At 36.9% G+C, this 18762-nt stretch overlaps 1 protein-coding gene across 2 annotated transcripts in view; it reads left to right on the top strand.

The window, feature by feature from the left end:
- UBE2V2 (ubiquitin conjugating enzyme E2 V2) overlaps positions 1-18762 on the top strand; it is a 60932-nt gene that overhangs the window by 28931 nt on the left and 13239 nt on the right. The window contains exons 1-2 of one of the 2 annotated variants that reach the window (XM_044666360.1): positions 14156-14171; positions 17168-17313. In XM_044666360.1, the coding sequence (XP_044522295.1) occupies positions 14156-14171; positions 17168-17313 (162 nt within the window). Of the gene's footprint in view, positions 1-14155; positions 14172-17164; positions 17314-18762 lie in introns of those variants that run through there. The other variant, XM_044666354.1, reaches the window with a different exon arrangement.

Genomic DNA, 18762 nt, shown 5'->3' with positions numbered 1-18762 from the left:
GTTGAATATAGTGATTTCTGATGTTTTATGATGTACTTTTCTGTTACTAGTGGTACAAAATAATTTTTATGATTAATACTATTACGTAGGCTTAGAAAGTCGCATTAATACATTAATAATAACTTTTCTAACACATTTAACATGTGTCAGGATGCCCTTGAACCCAGGTTTTCCTAATTCACCAGTCTATGCCACTCACTATACCAGAGATGCCAAACATGCTGGCCACAATATTCTTGAGTGCTACTGAACTAGATTAATATGTAATTGAGAAAAATGTAACAAAAATAAAGATAATTTTAAAATGTATTCATTTAAAATGTTTTATTAAGTCAGTATGCAGCATGCAGTCCTTAGTTATGAATTAGTAACCCTAGTTTCTAGTTGAATTTGACATCACTGTACTTATACAATATTGTTTGTCAAAAAATAGTGTCTTATGTGACAGGCTTGTTTTAAAAAAAAATCTAGATAATCAAGATTCCTTTGTAAATACAGAAGAGAAGGAAAAGGTAAAAAAAAAATGCCTGCAAGTTATATGTGCTATTATATACATGATTTGAAATATGTAGCATCATATCATGAATAGCAAGCAGTAAGAAGTATAGAGAACTTAAAATCATGAACCAGCAAAGTTTGGAGGGCAGGGATAATTTTCCATTGACTTTATAGTTGTCTGAATGGGGGAAATATTTCTAATACTGTTCAACTTATTAGAAAGAGTGAAGTAGTCCTGAAAATAAGTTCTTCAAATAGAAAACAAGATGGAAAATCAGAAAAGGCAGAGAGAAATACTAGCAAGTGTCCAAAAGATAGAGGAATAGAACCAAAACAATAGAAGGAAAGTTGGAAAGACCCTTGAATGATTTGAACCAAATAATAGGTTTCTGTTGAGAAGGGAAGCAGAATTTTATGATGAGAATATATAGCTTAAGGAGAAAGGCTAGCTATCTATAAAAGTTAGCTAGCTATACTAGAGGGTAAATGGAATTGAATGGTAATTTCCTGCTCTAGAATACCAAAGTAGCTTTGGGATGACCTGAAATGAATACTAGAAATGTTAGCTATTTCCTGTGACATATTTAGGATATTACTGAAAGTATAATAAGACTTGTCAGATCAGACTACTACTATTACTTGGTCATCTTCCCACCAGTCTGCTCTTGGTGCCTGGAATATTTTTAAACTTTTTAACTCTGGAAGTGCTGCCCTGGAGCTCTGATGTTGTGAAATCCAAGTTGTGAATTCTGCACCTGGTCCAATATTTCTGGCATTCCCCAGCCATGTTTCACTTTATTTCCTGACCAACTGTCACTATTCTTGGAAGAAGAGTATGTCAGTCACATCATCCCTTTAACCATAGTGCACCTCCTTGGTGTAAGATTTAAATTAATGTCAAGTATTATATATATGTTAACTAAGTTTTTCTACCTGCTCAAAAAGCTTGCTCCACCAAAGCTGACAGGATTTTTCGGTGCAGTATAAAGTTTTTATAGGCATCTCCACGGTTCCTTCTCCAAGCAGTTTACTTCTAAAATTACTCTCAAACAAGAAAAACTTTGTAAAACTAGTTTTATGACAATTACATAATTCCTCACATGGGTTCATCTCAGGATACATTAATTTTCACTAAGAAAACAGCTTTACAAAAAACAGTAGTATAGCAGCAGTTCAAGAAAACCTTTGGGTCTAAAAAGTCAAGAATCTAAATCATTCTGGTGGAGGAGTAGAGTAAGCTGAGAAAGAGTTACAAATAGAAAAAACCATATAGAAGCTACTAGGCTACCTTGGTAATGCCATCCAGAGGTGCCACACCCCCTAGGAAAACCTTCCCACCTCCTGGATGAGACTGTAACAGCCATATAAAGCATGTCTTTATCTCATCCATTACATTTTTTTTTTAAACCCTTAACTTCTGTGTATTGCCTCCTAGGTGGAAGAGTGGTAAGGGTGGGCAATGGGGGTCAAGTGACTTGCCCAGGGTCACACAGCTGGGAAGTGTCTGAGGCCGGATTTGAACCTAGGACCTCCTGTCTCTAGGCCAGGCTCTCAATCCACTGAGCTATTTTTGTAAATGCAGAGATGGGGAATAGTGCTATAGAATTTTACATCAACTACTAAATGGACTCTTACCTCTTGTTAAAGTGACATAGTGTAACAGAACTTAACAAAATAAAATCAGTCAGCAAATACAATATATGTGACAAGATACAGACACTGAACTCAAGTCCTTTTTTCCAATTCCAATACAGAGACTTCCATTAAAAAAAAAACAAACAACCTTTAAATTTCACCTCCAGACTCTTTTTAAAAAAGTTCCTTCCCCTCCCCAGTATCATCATCCATCTAGATCAGTGATTCCCCTGGTGGGTGCTGCAGCGATCCAGGGAGGCGGTGATGGCCACAGGTGCATTTGGGGGCAGTGAATAACTGTAAGGGGGCGGTGATAGTATGTGACAGGGGGCACTAAGTAATATTTTTTTCTGGAAAGGGGGTGGTAGGTCAAAAAAAGTTTGGGAACCACTGATCTAGATGATGGATGGTCATCTAGATGGTCAAACTTTTTAAAGAGGGGGCCAAAGGAAAGGAAATGCTCATATTGTACCTAACTCATTATATTCATCAGATTAAGATTAATGTCACTTGGCCACATAGAACATTTCAGGGGGCCCGCATCTGGCCTGAGGGCTGTAGTTTCCCCATCACCGATCTAGATTTCTCTGGTCACACTGCACTGAGCATAGTGTGGAGGAATCCCATATCGGATGTATTGTAGAGACTGGGCAAGCCAGAATGGCAAGGGGGTAGAAAATTTCTTGCAATTCTACTCAAGTGTAATCTTCCTTCTCCGCCCCCTAGGGCAGGGGTCAGCAACGTATGGCTCTTGAGCCATATCTGGCTCTTTTGAGGGCCAGATATGGCTCTTTCTGCAGGAGCCATAAAGTCAATTTTTTTCAGGCGCTGTTACAGGAGCGCGCACTGTGAGCCCTGTACGGCTCTCACGAAATTACATTTTAAAAAATGTGGCGTTTATGGCTCTCACTGCCAAAAAGGTTGCTGACCCCTGCCCTAGGGGTTAAAAACACCAGGTTGCATCTTGCTTCCCCTGCCACATGGACAGGGAGTTAAGAGGGTTAGAAGCCCTTTAAGAGGCTGACTATTGCCTAAGAGAAACACACCCAGCCTTCCAAGGCAAGCACTCAGGTGTTGGCAGTATAAAGGAAAAAAGGATTTATACTTTCCCAGTTGCTGATCCAAGGACTCCCAGCTTGTGTGTTCTAAAAGACTAAAAGACATGGCAGCAGCAACAGCAGCAGTAGTAGTAGGAGCAGGATTGGCAGAGAGAGGGGGAGCTGAAGAAGGGGAGGCGAAAGGCCGGAGAATAGTGATTTCTTTTCAAACTAATCTACTCAGAGAGAATTAAGGGTTCTAAACCCCACTTCTGTGGTTGTCATAAATGTACGGTTAAGATGAATATAAAAGATTTATTAATAATCACTTGAAGTAAAAGGAACAAAAAGTCAAATGTGAAAACCTGAGTAAAGCCAGCACGCACTCCGGAGAAGAGAAGAGAGAACAACACAGAATTTATATCCTGTCTCCTTCAACATGTAATGACAGGAAGAGAGTGAGGTGCTGGGAATTGTAGCTTTTTAGGGTGACAGTGGTTACACACTGATTACTCCTGTCCTTGAGGGATAAGACTGTCCCTCTAATATTTGCATCCCTAGTACATGGTACTTTATATTTTTTCATTTGTTTACCACTCATGCTTTAATGTTAATGCTTTTGGGTGAAAGGGTAATTTAATTATACTTTTGGGGAGGATTCTAGAAAAGTTGCTAGGAACTTCATGAAGCCTTGGCCAGGTAACATTAGAATAATAACATCTTAATCTTTACAACAACCTTGGAAAGCAGATGCTAATGTTATTTAACAGATAAGGAAAATGAGGCAAACAGGTAACTTGCCCAGGGTCACATTGCTGTTAAGTATTCTGGGTCACAATTAAACTCTTTGTCTTACTGACTTCAGGTCCCAGCACTCTTGTGTGCCTTGGTCAGCAAGCATTTATTACATTCCAGTTATTTGATTTGCTTTAAACGGAGTTTACAAAGATAGTCACCCCTTTCCCTCCCTCTCACCCAAACAAGCACAAAAATAATGCCTTCTCTCTTTTTTGGCCAAGGATGTAGATATCTTGAGATGGTTGGTAAAAATGTTTTCCTGTAGACTTGTGATCCACTAAAGAGGTCTTTAAACTAACGACCAACATGCTGCTAACATGTTGATGACAAACCTATGACACGCACGACATACAGCTGCTTACAGAAGTGTGGGATTTGCTGTAGTTTGGTATAGACACTATAGATGACAATTCTACCTATATTAATTTACCTATTTTGGTTTATTACAATTATGCATTTTTATAATTTAAACTACAAATATTGTGAAATTATGTTTTTTTTCTCAAAGTGATACACCACCCAAGTTATGCTTGTTTTTTTGGCGAATTTTGACATACCAAGCTCAAAAGGTTGTCCATCACTGTTCTAGCATGTTGGATACTAGTGGAAAACTGATCATTCAAAGGTGATAGTGTCTTAAGAGGATTAATAAAAAATGCTTTTGGTTTCAGATATCTATGTAAAAAATGTAGAGAATGGATAATAAATAAGGTGAAGTAAAAAAAAAAATAAAGTGAAGTAGAACTCTTAAAATAGGGAGGTAAATTTGGCTTCCAGGTATCACTTTAATTATTTTAAGACCAAATTATAGAGGCAGCTAGATGGCCCAGTGGATATAGAACTTGGTCTGGAGATAGGAGGTCCTGGGTTCAAGTTTGGTCTCAAGACTAGCTGTGTGACCCTGCTGTTCTGCCTTGGAACCCAATACAATTGATTCTAAGATCAGAAGGTAAGTTTTTAAAGGGAGGGGAAACAGACTAACTAGATATGGAACTTAAGGAATTATCACCTTCCTTCCCTTTATATTACAGCTGAAGCAAGGCCCAGGAATTTAATTGAGATAATGTAAAATATTTTTCAAACTTTAAGTAAATGTTTATGATTACCTTTCCATATTTCTTTATATTCCTTATACTTGATTTACTTTTTCCAATAAACATCTCTGTACAGGTAGCTCTTTGTTTTTGATAACATTCTGAGTATAGTCTCAAAAGTGGAGTCCTTGGGTGAAAGGGGGTAGTTTATACTGCCAAATTACTTTATGTAAAGATTTGAGTAGTTTTTTTCCATAGTGAATGAGTATGCTTGTTTCTCCATAATTCTCCTGGCACTTTTTATGATTTAATTTTTCTTTTCAATTTGATGAGTATGAAGTAGCACTGAAGTAGTAGGTTGAGTTTTTTAGGTGATTTGACCGTCAGCTTGTTTCTGCTTTAAAGAGCAGCTAGATGTCGAAGTGGATAGAGCCTGGCCTGGAGTCAGGAAGACTTTTAGTAAAGGACTGAGACCAAATAACTCTGTGATCCTGGACAAGTCACTTGATCCCGTTTATATCAGTTTTCTAATTTGTAAAATGAACTGGAGAAGGAAATGGCAAACCACACAAGTAACCACATGAGTGTCTTTGCCAAAAAACTCCAAAAGTAATGAAGAGTTAGGCATGGCTGAAAACAAACAATACAATTTTTAAAAATCATGCTAGACACATGAGAAAGACAAAAGATAGGGATGGCTCTTTGGAACAGACCGAACAATAATAATAATGAAACTGAATGGAAAAAATAATTAATTGCAGTTTGTTCTAGATGTGTTTTTCTAATTGAATAAGCATCAGTGTCAGGGTAGATGGCTAGATGAGATGTGAACCCATGTCTGTTTATTTTCAAGAAGAATTATGTTTGGACTAAGAAGGATAGAACAAACAAGATTGAGTCCCTCCTTGGTAGTCTTTGAAAAACTAGAAATAGAAGAGGTGCTAATAGGCTTGGAGATAGGCTTGGGGGTGTGTATGTGTCTTTTGATTTTCTAAAAAAAAGAAGAAAGTATATTCTTAAGATAGTAGTATACCCACTTTTTAACAAAGCATTTCGGAGACTAGGTGTTGCTGCATTTTGAGTGCTTTGCTTTGATTATTCAACTGGTTAAATGAAAAATAATTAATGGGTTAATTGCACTAATACAGTGTGGGAGAGGTGTGCCAAGATGACAGATTGTTCATGAATAAAGGAATCTGGAATATTCAATGTTCTTGAATCAATAAAATGGTATCTGCAAGAAGTAATGTGATAACAGGTTGTTAAAATAGATCATAGGTCTTGTGCAGTGATGGCAAACCTTTTAGAGATTGAGTGCTGTGCTTCACACGCCCACAAGTGCTGGGGGTCCCCTTTGCCCCACATAGGGGAGGGAGGAAGTGTTCCCATAGAGGGGTGGGTGATGCGGAAAAAATGTCTAGGCAAAAATGTCTAGGCGCAGCGGAGAGGGGGAAGGGAGTAGTTCTACACAAATTCCTCTGCCTTTCTTATAATGAACCTTTGTGGGGGGAGGGTGGAAGGGGGGCACAGCTTGCCCACAAAGAGCACTCTGCATGCCATTACTGGTTTAGTGTCTAGACTGAGGGAGGTAATGGTCAATTCTAATCTACTTAGACTACATTTTGGGAGATTACATTACTTAGATTACATTTCTTTTTATTAGTAGTTGTTAACCCCATATACACATCTCTCAAATTGGGGTTAATTGCAAAATAATCGAAGAAATGTATTTTTCATGCTTAATTTTCTTTATGTTCTTTAACTTCCATGATTGCATTTATCTCTCAGGATTTTTTAAAATTCTTTGAGTATACGGTTTTGCTCATTCACCATCCATGGGGACCTAGGTTTTTTTCTCTTTTTGCTATTACAAATAGAAAATATTTTTGTCTTGAAGTCTGTATTCACTTCTCCCTTCATTTAATTTGCATTATGTTAATTCTGAAATAAATCCATATGTAAAAAAATTAAGAATTTTCAGAAAGTGTTTGATGCAGTAGGAAGTCAGTACCAGTGGGTCTGCATACAGTGAATGAATGATACTACTGTGCTACCTTGAGTTCAGTACTAATTCACCATCCAGTATTTTCACCATGGTTGGTGGCAAATGTGCTCATGAGGGCAATAGTGAACTATCTTGTAATTGTAAGCCAGTAGATTTGGAAAAGAAAATGAAATTTAAATTCATCTATAGCACAGGAACTCCATGTTTAGAAGATGCCAACTATGAACACAGTAGTGAAGGATACAGAACCATGTTGTAAAAGGGTCAAAGAGAGAAAGTGCTATTCTAGAGATGGAGAAACTATTAATTTTGTGGACAGAACAGACTCAGAAGAATATTTCTTTCAAGCCAAGGCTTTGAAGTCTCTTAAAAGATTTAAAGATGTAAAGTACCCTGAAGAAACATTAGGTATTAATAGCAAGCAGTGGATTGATTTGCATGATTTAAAAATTTTGCAGGTTTTCATAATATGCACATGCGAGGAGGCCGCTAGTACAGATGTTAAAGTGGCAAAGAAGTTCCCAGAGTTCCTGGAAAAAAAAAAGTGAAGATCCCCACTTGCAGGAGCAAATAATTAAGGCATGAGGTGATGAGGGCCTTGTTATTAGGGTGGTATTAATGTCAGAGGAGAGAAAATGGACGTATTCAAAAGATCTTTAAAAGGTGAAATCATAGGTTTTGGCAACAGCTTGGAGAGGCAGGTAGGTAATGAGGAGTCCATATAGAGCTAACCAGCCTATTTTGTAAAATAATGCCATCTTGAATCTTCATATGAACCTACATTTTGATGGATGAAAAAAAAAAATTGCTGGAACATAAAGCTTTAGTTACTGGAGAATGGTACCTGCAAATTAAAACTTGTTCTTGTTCAACACTTAGAAAATTCCAGAGCACTGAAAGGAGTCAGCATTATTATTCTAACCCTAATGCATAGATATCTTTTATTATCTTTGAACAATGGTTTATATGCACTGCTTCATTCCTGAAGGAGAGAAATCTTGTATTGATAATTCTTAAGTAAGTACAATATATCCTGTTTACATCTTTGTACTTTGTTGTCTCCTCGTCAACAAACTTGAGTTCCAGAAGAGAATATTTTGTCCTGTCTTCTTCTGTCCCATTCTCTCCCCCCACCCCCACCCCCCACCCCACCCCATTGGTATCCTTGAGCTCATAACCTAGTGATTGACACATAGCAGGCACTAAATAAGTTGCTTATTTTGGATAATGCCCCAGGTCACCACCTCCTCATCTAAATGATTTTAATGAAAATTTAAAAGTGGTCTACTTTCCCTCTAAACAATACATTATTACAACTTGTGATGCTTTGGATACTGATAAGGACTTGTTAAACTGAAAAAAAAAACACCCAACTATTAAATATTCAGGAAAACCAAGTCTTTAATCTGGAAAGGGATAAGTCCAGTATTTGGCCCTTTACTGTAAAAGTCTGGTATCCAAACTTTTACAGGGTCTACAATTGGGTTCATTATCCCTGGGAGTTACGCTGGGCTAGATGACTACTCCAAAGAGCCATTAAAGTGAGAACCTGGGGACTGAGGATGAAAGGAATAGTTGATTGGTTTTACTACAGTAACAAAGGAAAATGAGGAGTCCCAGACCTCAATAATAGTGCTGGGCTGATGCTTTAGCTATGAACTCAATTGGGCTGGGCTACCTTGGCCAAGGACTTTGGCCTAAGGGAAGAAACCATTGGGACAAAAAGAGATTCTTAGGGCCCTATGAGATTAGCCATCCCCACTTAAACTATTTTAAGGTCCATTGTTAGTCTGTGACTTGGGAAGTTGGACTTTTCCCTCTGGGAGAAACTCCTGTGACTAGGTCAAACTTGAGGCTTTCACCTTCTAGCTAACTAAACTGGGGGTCATTGACTCTTACTAGGCTACAATTTGGGGGCCTTCTAGATTCTGCATTGACAGCCTTGATGTTGAGAGATTTTGGGAAGTCTTATAATATATACCATGCAATCTAAAATATTGCTAAGGCATGAGAAGATATAACAAAAACATGGATGAGAATTTGGAAAAAAATGTGCCTGAAGTTTGATGAAATGTTAGAAGAAATGAGTAACAAGATTGTAAAATTAGCACAAGAATTGGAGTTAGAAGACAAGCCTATTTCACTATAATATTATACATGGGTCTGGATTTTTAATTCTGACTCTGGGTTTACAAAGGAAGGCACTGGACTTAAGAGAGATTGGGGAAAACTGCCTGTAGAAGTTGGGATTTTAGTTGTGATTAAAGAAATCCAGGGATGTCTGTAGTTAGTGGAAAAGGGAAAGTGTGCCAGGCATGAGGAACAGCCAGAAAAAAGTACCTAGAGTTGAGAGATGGGGTATTTTGTTAATAGAGCATCCAGGAACAATCCAATGTCACTGTATTGAAGAATATGTGTTTGGTAGGAGAACATGTTGAGCCTGGAAAGGCAGGAAGGGGTTTGAAGGGATTTGAATGCCAAACAGAAGAACATTTTGCATTTGCTCCTGGTGATAAGAGGAAGCCACTAGAGTTTATTGAATATAAGACTAGGTGACATGCCTGAACTTGCATTTAGGAAAGTCACTTGAGCAGCCCGATGAAAGATGTTTTGGAGTGGGGAAGAGATTTGAGGCAGTCAGACTTACCAGCAGGCTATTGCAATAATCCAGGCATGAGGGCCTTATATGTATTAGGGTGGTGGCAATGTCAAAGGAGAGAAGTGGGCATATTCAAGAGACCTTTCAAAGATGAAATCATAGGTTAACTTAGTATGGGGGCAGAGATATAGTCCAGGGTGATACCTTGCTGGCTATCTCCCTGAAGAACTAGGAGAATGATGTTGCCTTCCACAGTAGTACAGAAGATGAGGAGGGATGAAGTTGGGTGTGGGTGTGGGAAGAATGTTTTGATAAACACTCTAGCCATAGTCTTGTTTATTAATTTGTTAACTTCCCTGTAAACTTAAAATCTCTTCTTTAATTGTGTTTATCTTAATTCAGTATACCTCTGGTTCATTTATGTGTTTATTTTTTGTATGCAGTTCTTTCTGTATATATTATGCCTTCTTACCAGTGTATGTACTATGTAGGATTGGGCTTAACTATTAATAGTTTCTGCACATAGTTGGTGTTTAATAAATATTTGTTGACTTTAATATTAGGATTCATTTGACAAAATTATTCTAGTGAAACTCTAACTTAGTATTCTGGTAGATTCTTTTTCCTCTAAATCTTTTTTTTTTCCTGATGTTTTGGTTATACTCTTGGTTAGCTGGTTTGAGTTATACTTATTTGTAAAGGCTTTGTGATATACCATTTAAAGTTTAAAAGATTCAAATATTAATGAAATACCGGATCAGATATTAATATTGATAATGTGTACTAGTCAAATAATTTGGTGCAGATCTTGCTTGGCTTAACTGATTATATGAAGCATTAATATCACTATATATACTAATATCTTAACTACAGGAGCACAAATGATAATAGTCTCTGAGCCATAAAGATATAGGTTTATTCGGAGAGGATCAGTCTCCCAATAAAGCCAGACTTCTGGTCAAGACCAAAAGACTCCCAGCATTGAGTGACCATACTATATATCCCAAAGAATATCACAATTTTTATACCAAGTTAAAAATAATCCAAGACTGTGATAAAAATAGAGAGATGTGGATTGGTTGAAGTAATCAGGAAATGCTTCTCATTGGTAGAAGTCACTTGATAGTCAAGGAGGGAGTGGAGGAACCTGAACCCTTCTTTCTAAGCCTGATGATGTCAAGGATGATGGTATACTAAGATGACTAGAGTAAGGAGGAAGTGTCAGGCCTTAAAACGGGATAAAAGCCTGATGATGTATAAGGGGTATATATAAAGGTGAAAGAGGTGTCAACAGGCTTCTGACTGAAGCAAAAGCCTCTATGCTAATGAAGGCCAAATCACAAGTTCAAGACCAAGATTGCTGAGGAGGGTGCATGATAAGCAATTTTAAAGGGTAAGGCCCCAAACTGAGGCCTATACTAACAATGATTACCTATGCCAAAGCAGTTATTTACTTAATTCAAAACCTTAGTACTTATACTAACAATCATAAAAAGCCTTTTACTATTATCACTTATGATATCATTAGTTGCCTATCTTAGAATCATAATTATGATTAACTCAAAAGCTATTGTTAACATTAAAATCTAATCCTCATATAAGGGAGTAGGGATTTTTCACTAACAACTTTCATCCTTCATGATCTCATCAATTTCTATAGGTCCCATTAGCCATTTCCTATCCTTTTCTCACATTTTCATCTGATCAACATAAAAACAACATTTTTTGGAATTAAAAAGTTCAGCTTTCCCTGTTTGTGACAACCCTTTCTTACATGACTAGTATCAAACACTTCCTAAATGAAAACTATTTGTAGCCTTAATGTTACTGGTATTGGATTATTTTCCCTTATTCAATAAACATTATTTAAAGGCTGCTGGACTCTTCTTTTTATGTCCGTTGATGATGATAGGCTTAGATTACATGTATTATCTATACATGTTAGAATGAGAATAACCTCTGTATTAGAATGTAGGCAATTTATCCAGGTTTAGTTCCTTATTATTTATTTGTGTTTACCTTTTTTATATTTCTTGACTTCTATGTTTTGAGTAAATTTTCTGAGCTTTTTCCCCCCCAGGAATTCTTGGAAGTTCTCTATTTCTGTAAAGGTCTACTCACCCATATTCCCACCCCCCTGATAGCATTGTACCTAGTTATTCTGGGTAAGTTCTTGATTGTATGCCTATATCCTTTGCCTTCTAGAATATGTTATTCTAAATTCTCTTTAAAGTGGTGGTTTCTAAATCATGCATATTCTTGAATTATTTCTTTTTGGTTGCTTGCAAATACCCAGCATTACTTACTTGCTTTTACATGGAAGCTGTGGAATTTGGCTATATGTTCCTGAGTTTTTAATTTGAGTTTTCCTTTAGGACATGACCAGAAAAGACTTTTGTTTCCATTTTATCTTCTGGTTCTAAGAGAGCTGCACAATTTTTATTTTAACATTTCTTGAAATATAATGGCAAGATTGTTTTTTGGTTGTGACTTTCAGGCTGTTCATATGATTTATACATTTTTTTCCCCTCTGTTTTCCAGGTAAATTGTTTTTACTATGGGATGCCTTACATTTTCTTCTTTATTTTAAATCTGTTGACTTTGTTTGAATATTTCTTGTTTCATGGAAATGTATTACCTTTTATTTGGTCCATTCTGATTTTCAGGAAGTTTATTGCTTGGGCAATAATGTGTACCTCTTCTTGTCAAGCTGTTAATTTTCATTCCAATTCTTTCTTCCTTCGTTCTCATTCCTTTTTCTTTTTCTTCCCTGACGTGCTCTTATTTCTTTTATAAAACATTTTAAAACTTGCTTCATTTCTTCTAGGAATTCCAGTTGAATTTATGCCTAAGCTGTATTTTTCTCTGAACAACAACAACAAAAAGATGCTTTGTAGTATTTCTATTTGGGGTTTTTGTTTTTAGCATCCATGTTGTCATAATAGCATTTTATAATGGGATTCTTTTTTTCATTTGCTCATTCTTCCAGTCTCTCCTGATTTCCATATTGTTATTAAGGCCAGACTTTTCATACTTCTGGAGGGAAGATCACTTGTTGCTTCTTTAAGATGTTATATTAGTCTGTAAGAAGGGAAATTAGATGTGTGTGTGTGTGTGTGTGTGTGTGTGTTTTTAAGGTGTGGTTGCCAGGAATCAATCAGATTTAGATTGATTCCATAATTAAAAATAGACCCAAGTCAGGATGGCTTTTATGGTTGTTTATTTACAATTAGGAAGGTTGAAGGTAGGGAGATAGAAACTCTGGCTGGATCAGAGGTCCAGCCTGGAGGAGGATTTAGAGCTAAATTAAACAAGGTTACTAACCGCAAGGCCTTGACAATTAGAGGCAAAGAAACCTCCTTGAGATATTCTAGAACACCAAGAGAGGAGAAGGGAAGTCAGCCTAATTTACCCACTTGACAATTCAGAGGGAAGCTACCTGAGGTCTCACAAGAGATCCTTCTACACCAAATTCAAAGCCCCAACTGCCTTCACAGGAAGTTACCAGCATATTTGAGAGATAGTCACTTCCTGTATCCACCTCTAATTCAAGTGGACAAATGGCTGCCTCAACACTGTTTTGGACTGCCCTAAGGGCAGTCCCTTGTTCCTGATTTGTTACTTATTGTCATGCATCTCCCCTCCCCACTAAGGGAGGTGGGTTGACATTATCTCTGGTGGCTAGAGTTTTAACTATATGAATGGGAGTGAGCTAATTCTATTTACACAAGTCTAGAAATTGTGGGCAGGCTAGATACCACCTGCAAGCTTTTTGTGTTCCCAAAGTAGTCTGATCCATGATGAAGTATGATTACTCCTCCCCCAAAATTTTGGTCTGTGCAAGAGTAGATAGCTGCTGAACTCATCCACTGGGAGCTAAATAGGAAGTTCTCTTTAGTTCAAAGGGACAGATTTTTTTTTAATTGAAAAATTTTAATTAATTGATTTAGAATATTTTTCCATGGTTCCATGATTCATGTTCTCCCCCCCAACCCCCCTAGTCAATGAGTAATTCTGCAGGGTTTTACTTATGTCATTGACTAAGACCTATTTCCAAAATATTAATATTTGCATTAGGGTGATCTCTTAGAGTCACCAGTCATGTCCCCATTGACTCATGTGATTAAACAGTTGTTTTTGTTCTGTGTTTCTGCTCCCACAGTTCTGTCTATGGATGTGAATATCGTTCTTTTTCATAAGTCCTTCAGAATTATCCTAGATCATTGCATTGCTACTAGTAGAGAAGTCCATTACATTCAATTTTGCCACAGTGTATCAGTCTCTGTGTACAATGTTCTTCTGGCTCTCCTCCTTTTACTCTGCATCAATTCCTGGAGGTCTTTCCAGTTCATATGGAATTCCTCCAGTTCATTATTCCTTATAGCACAATAGTATTACATCACCAACAGATACCAGTTTGTTTAGCCATTCCCCAATCAAAGGGCATCTCCTCATTTTCCAATTTTTTGCCACCACAAAGAGCGTGGCTATAAATATTTTTGTACAAGTCTTTTTCCTTATTATCTCTTTGGGATAACCCAGCAGTGGTATGGCGGGATCAAAAGGCAGACAGATGGTCTTTTAAAGCCATAGGGACAGATTTTTAGACTCCCTTTTCATCTGGGATTTTTGCCCTGGCTTTTCCAGTGAAGGCTTAAGATTGAACTAGAAACTGAAATTGAGATTGCACTCTACTTCCAGAGGTTTGATCTATACTGCTGATGCATGCTTCTCAACTTGCTTCTCTCTGTGTATATACTACCTTAGGCTGGCCACTGCTCTTTATCTTGGAATGCCACTTATGGGCAAAGTTCTTTTCCTCACTTTGCTCTGGATTTGTGATCTGGAACTGGTTAGTAGGTGACAACATTTCTAGGTGGCACCTGTTCCCCATAGCCATTAAAATGTAAGCTCCTCAAGGGCAAGAAGTCTCATTTTTGTATTTATATTTCCATTGCCTAGTACTATGTCAGGGGAATAATAGGTGCTTAGTAAATACTGTTTCTTATATTAATTTGTTCCTAATTTTATTGGATAGGCATTGGCACAAAAATGATTTTTGGTAAAAAAAGAAACAAGATAAAATCGGAACACAAAATGGACACATTTATATGTTTCTGGCATAACCTGATAAACAACTGGGTATAGTATAGTATAGAAGGAACTAATAAAAAGCCAACTTTCTTGTCACATGATTTTGAACAAAGCTCGAGTTTGTTTTCATCCACTAAATATGCACACTGCATGAATAATAATACAGTAAAGTAAAATGAGTTTTCAGTGTATTTGTGTTGGTGCATTTTTTTTGGGTGGGGGAGGGAGATACCTTACACTCTTGTGTAAAACATAGCTCAAGAAATACTGGTATATTTTTAAACTGTATTACTAGGATTACGTGTGTATGGAGTAGAAATTATGGGGACCATGGACATTTTTAAAGTACACCTACTTTAACCACTTATTAAAAATATGGCTAGGGAAATCATTCATTTGAAATATAATGCTTTATTTTGAGAGAGGGAGGGGGAGGGAAGGAGTGGAGGAGGGGCACTGTCTGAAGTCATTGACTCAAGACAGGTGCCCTCCAGGAATTACAGAGCAGGTTACTGCCAAGACTGATGCCCAAAAATTCATAGAAAAATCCCTTACTTCTAGGAGAATCCTGATGCGATCAAGTGTCCCAAAAGGGATTATAACATTTTTACAATGGTTGGAGACAGTGTTGGATAGCTTTACAATGAACACATTCAAACTAATTAATATCTTCAAGAAATTGGAGACTTAGCTTCACAATGGATACATCCAAGCAAATCATTATTTTAAAGAAATGATCTGGAAGTTGGAGACTATAATACAAGTAGGGGAGTAGTTGACTGGATTATCTGGAAGGAGCAGATGAGAGATCAGTCAAGTCTCTGGGTTTGATCTCTTGGAAGAAGCTTCATAATCCAAATACAAAGATACTGTAAGAGAGTTGTATTTTTTTTTTTTTAACCCTTACCTTCTGTCTTGGAGACAATACTGTATTGGTTCCAAGGCAGAAGAGTGGTAAGGGTAGGCAATGGGGGTCAAGTGACTTGCCCAGAGTCACACAGCTGGAAGTGTCTGAGGCCAGATTTGAACCTAGAACCTCCTGTCTCTAAGCCTGGTTTTCAATCCACTGAGCCTCCCAGCTGCCTCCCAGAGAGTTTTTTAAGACAAAAGAGTATTCAAGGTTGGCACTTAAGATTTCTGGTATCACTGGTATTTCAGGATCTAAGACTATCAGCCTGGGACTCCTGCTTAGGGCAATTCCCAGACAAACACACTCCAAACTGTGAGTGAAGGGTGCACCAGGAGAACACACACCAGCTGTAAAGCTTTTGTAAGGAGTAGGGTGTGTGTGTGTGTGTGTGTGTGTGTGTGTGTGTGTGTGTGTGTGTGTGTGTGTGTGTGTGTGTGTGTGTGTGTAGGGTGCACCAGGAGGACACACACCAGCTTTTAAGTATTAATAATTTGAGAATAACACACTTAATTTCTCACTCTACACACATAACTCCCCCCCCCCCCCATAAAAACAAAACAACTCCATTGTGAATCTACTGGATAGCTGAGAAGTAAGGCACTTTGTCCTGTAGGCCTACTCATTTGGCTTAATCCACCCCCTCATATTTCGTTATCTTATGTCTTTTATCATAAGCCTTCAAGAGTTAAATGGATCTTGTACAGTTGCCCATCTATTAGCATAATCCTCTGTATGATAATACTCATTTGTACTTTGTCAAAATACTTCTAAACTACTATCACAAAAGGTAGTTCCATTTTTGACAGTTCAGTTTGGTTGAACTACAATCTGCCTTATAACTTCTATCAGTTGACAGAACATCTGACTTCTGGAACTGTAAAGAATAAGGTCTTCCTACTTCCAGATAATTCAGCCTTTCTGAACCTTTCTTTCTGTGTATCTACTTTTGTTTGTTAAGTTGTCACGAATGTCAAATAAGACTCTTCAGTAGTTCAGGTGTATTGTGTTAGTAATTTTTTATTGACAGCATGTTCATTTTAGATAAAATTCGTAACATGCTAGGGCTGCCGTGTTCATTTGTGCTTTTACACAGTACATAGCTTATGGGGGTGGTATCCCGATATACATATTTTCTAATACTTAGAAAATTTATTTTTTTAAATTGTAGAAATTTTTTCTTTGATAATTTATTGTTCACAGAATACTAGATCATGAATGAATCTTCTTGACAATTCTTCCTATGGTAAAATACAGTTATGATAATCTACTTTATGGTGTTTTCAGAACTACATTGTATGGGTCAAAGTACTATTAATATATCATTCCAAAATAGAGCTGGGAAATTTAAAGATATGCAAAGGCAGTAATATTCAACATGGCCTTTTTGGTAGCACTTCTGAGTAGTCATAAGAATTTCTACTTCTTTTGATGAAGAATTTAAGCATTTGTTACTAAAAAAAGTGTGAATATTGTTTCACTCACCTAAGTTAAATTGGAATGTATCTGGATATTCAATAATTGTGAGCTTTTTACATTTCCATTTCCTTTGTGTAGGAGTTAAAGTTCCACGTAATTTTCGCTTGTTAGAAGAACTTGAAGAAGGCCAAAAAGGAGTAGGAGATGGTACAGTTAGCTGGGGACTTGAAGACGATGAAGATATGACACTTACAAGGTGGACAGGCATGATTATTGGGCCACCAAGGGTCAGTCTCCCAAGTTTTTTCTGTTAATGCTGATATTAATTAATAAATGACTCATTAAAAAATGTTAGTATAAGAAATGATCACGATTTAACTGTAATTTTAAATTGTTTCCTATGTTTAAGCTAGAGTTATACCTTCATTTGCAATTTAAAAAAAGGTACATCAGAATATTTTGCCATTATTTCAGTCATTTTGTATAGTAAAGGTATATCCTTGTCTCTCTCTCTTTCTCTCAAGGTTATCAACTCTTATTTTAATTTGTAGGGTTTTTTCCTGGATTGAAGCAGCACATTTCAAGGAATTCCCTCACTGAGGGTTAGTTATTATTTTTTGAAACCTATGATAACAATCTAATCTCTTTGATTTGATAAATTCAACATTGATTCAAATTTTTTTTCTCTTGGTATACTTATTTTGGTATGGAGAGGGGCATGGTATAGTGGAGGGAAGCTGGCCTTAAATTCTGGAAGACTTAGGTTCAACTTCCTTTGCTTACATGTACTAGCTGTGTGACCCTGAAAAGTCACTTAACCTTCCTGTGTCACAAGCAGTTGTATGAGTTTTTAACTCAGAGAAGTACTGTTGTGCATTGATAGAAGAAATTCTTCACTGGAGAGGTTCCTGCATTGATGAAATCAATAAAATAAAAAAAAATTATTCAGTGGCTGCCACATTATCAGGATTCTAATACAACTGTGTGTATATACACACTAATCAGTGACAGTGGAACCACCACATATAGATTCTTAACATTATGGTCCCCAGTGAAAAGGTGCAAATTTTACTAAAGAAGAGTATCTGGCCTACACTTTCTATATACTGAAAAGAATAGGATAACAAAAGCTTGGAAAAAAGCAGACATTATTATCAAAAACATGTCCAAGAAAGACCATTTATAACTACTAACCTGTAACTTTGAAGGGTCTAATAAGAGAACAACATGTTTCTTTCATGATTGTTGGCAATTGGTTAACAAGCTATTTATTAAGACTCTGCCATGTACCAGGAATTGTGTTAGGCCTTATTGTACCAAGCAAGGCATAAAACAAGAAAAATCTGTGCTTGTCACAGGTCCTTTATGGTAATGAATTATTATCTAGTATATTGAAGTACATTTTAGTTATTTTTGCCTGTTAACATAGTTTACACAAGGAAATTTTCAGTAGATATGTTAAATAGCCACTGTCCTGAAGGCGGTTTGAGGTAGAATTTAGAGGGAAGAGGGATTCCCTGTAATTGCTGAGGGTCCTATAATGCCCTTCTTTGAGGATTTTGTATTGGCTTTATCAAGTGCCAGAATACTGCAGCCTTTTAAAGAAAATCCATGATTACTTCTGAGTTTGAAAAAACAGTGAATGAAGATTTCCAGGTTGTGAAATGCAATTTGATGGACAATCCTTTGAGTTTATCCTCATCTATCTCAGACTTTATTCATGGGTAAGATGGACT

This window comes from Gracilinanus agilis, chromosome 1, assembly GCF_016433145.1.
Source record: "Gracilinanus agilis isolate LMUSP501 chromosome 1, AgileGrace, whole genome shotgun sequence".
Classification (NCBI taxonomy): Eukaryota; Metazoa; Chordata; class Mammalia; order Didelphimorphia; family Didelphidae; genus Gracilinanus; species Gracilinanus agilis.
This window is presented reverse-complemented; position numbering and strand designations above follow the sequence as displayed.